This window comes from Pteropus alecto, unplaced genomic scaffold (genome assembly GCF_000325575.1).
Source record: "Pteropus alecto unplaced genomic scaffold, ASM32557v1 scaffold190, whole genome shotgun sequence".
Lineage (NCBI taxonomy): Eukaryota > Metazoa > Chordata > Mammalia > Chiroptera > Pteropodidae > Pteropus > Pteropus alecto.
Genome location: NW_006430462.1, coordinates 4,958,643 through 4,960,282, shown reverse-complemented (window position 1 = coordinate 4,960,282; position 1,640 = coordinate 4,958,643). Strand labels below are relative to the sequence as shown.

Here is a 1,640-nt window from a genome sequence, read left to right as displayed (position 1 = left end):
AACTCCTTCCGGGAAGATTTCCTACAGCAACTGAGCCCATGTATCTAGTTGCTGGCTTTGGAGGATGCTGACCTGCTTCCTGGATGCCGGTTCTGGTGTTGTGTGCTAGGCACTCACCAAACCCTTTGGCCTGCAATAGTGGTAGCCCCATTCAGTGGGAAGGGCCCTACATATACAACCGGAACACTGGGTTTGAGTCCTTCCTCCACTATTTCTTTGGGGTGGCCCTAATCATGTCTTAACTTCTCTGAGTATCAGCCCAAGTCCAACAGTGACTGTCTTAGAACAGGATGGTCAGGTCAGTTTTATAGACTTCATGGGTTAGGGTTGAGATAGTTCACTGGGTCTCTTAGGGGTCGTAGCCTGAAAGAACAAAACTATGTCTTGCTTTAAGAGTCTTTTTCCTCTACATTCTCTTCATTGAGCCCCACTGTAGCTCTGTGAAGTTCATGCCACTATCACCCCCATTTTGCAGGTGAGGAAGCAGAGACACAGGTGTAGGAGTTAAGGGAGTCTGGCAGAATAGAAATCTAGTATATCAGCCACTGATTTTACTGTGACCATGCTAGCTTCTGCCCTGCCTGAGCCTCAGAGATGCTAATGAGCAGAGCTATGTAGGAGGCACAGCCTGATCGCTTCCCTCTTTTCTTGCCAGGGGGAAGGACCTGAAAGAGCAGCAGGAGCAGAAAGAGGGTGAGAGGGAGATGCAGCGAATCACCCTGCCTTTGTCTGCCTTCAGCAACCCTACCTGTGAGATCGTGGATGAGAAGACTGTTGTGGTCCATACCAATCAGACTCCAGTTGACCTTCAGGAGGGCAGCGCCCCCCTCATGGGCCAGGCAGGCACCCCTGGGGCCTGAGCACCCCTACAATGGGCAGGAGCCCATGCAGACACTGGTACAAGATGGCCTACCCTCCTACAGCTAGGAGGATCTATACTTTCTGTTGTGGTTTAAACCCTCCTCACACTTGTTTTTGTTTGTTTTTGGTGAATCCTAAGACTGAAGCAAGAGGTGTTGTGGACTGAGGGCAAGGCTGGGCAGGGTCCTACCAACACTCTTCCTCCATTCCCTTGGAGCAGGATTTTGCCTGTGGATGGAAACAGTGACAGCCCCACAGCAGTGCTGCTGACAAGGGCTTCCAGACAGTGCCTGTGCCCTGGAACTGAATCAGGGATGGACAGGGAGCTCCCTCGGGCTCCTCTGTGCTTTATTATCTAAGGTGGTCTCAGTGTCCACCTTTCCATCTGTTCTTTGTGGGCTTGAGTGGCGCACACTGTTATTCATAGTTCAGGTCAAGTAACTGAAGGACGGCATTTTAAAAATATAGTTTTTTAAATATTTGGGATGGAACTCCCCTAGTGACTGCTGAGAACTGTAAGTGAGTGTGTATAAAAGTACAAACTGTGGGTTGAGAATGAGATCTAGACTGGGGGCTGCTGGGTGTGCTCCAGCTTGCTGGCAAGTGATGTGCCTTGACAATAGTGGGCTAGGCCCGGGCCCAGGCCCAGGGACTCTTCCTGTTTTGAAAGGAAAAGACTGAACTTTCCACTTACGAAGAAGGTAGATAAGGATCGCGACTGCCTTAGGCCATAGGACCTGAGGTGGACCTGGGGTGCCCCAGAAAAGTCTCTCTTCAGA

The 1,640-nt window shown here is 50.5% G+C and overlaps 1 protein-coding gene across 1 annotated transcript in view; it reads left to right on the top strand.

Annotated features, from left to right (window-relative positions):
- PIK3IP1 (phosphoinositide-3-kinase interacting protein 1) overlaps nt 1–1,352 on the top strand; it is a 9,194-nt gene extending 7,842 nt beyond the window's left edge. The window contains exon 6 of the mRNA XM_006904932.3: nt 656–1,352. Coding sequence (XP_006904994.1) covers nt 656–860 — 205 coding nt within the window. The 3' untranslated portion in view covers nt 861–1,352. The remainder of the gene's footprint in view (nt 1–655) is intronic.
- Nucleotides 1,353–1,640: the final 288 nt, after the last annotated feature.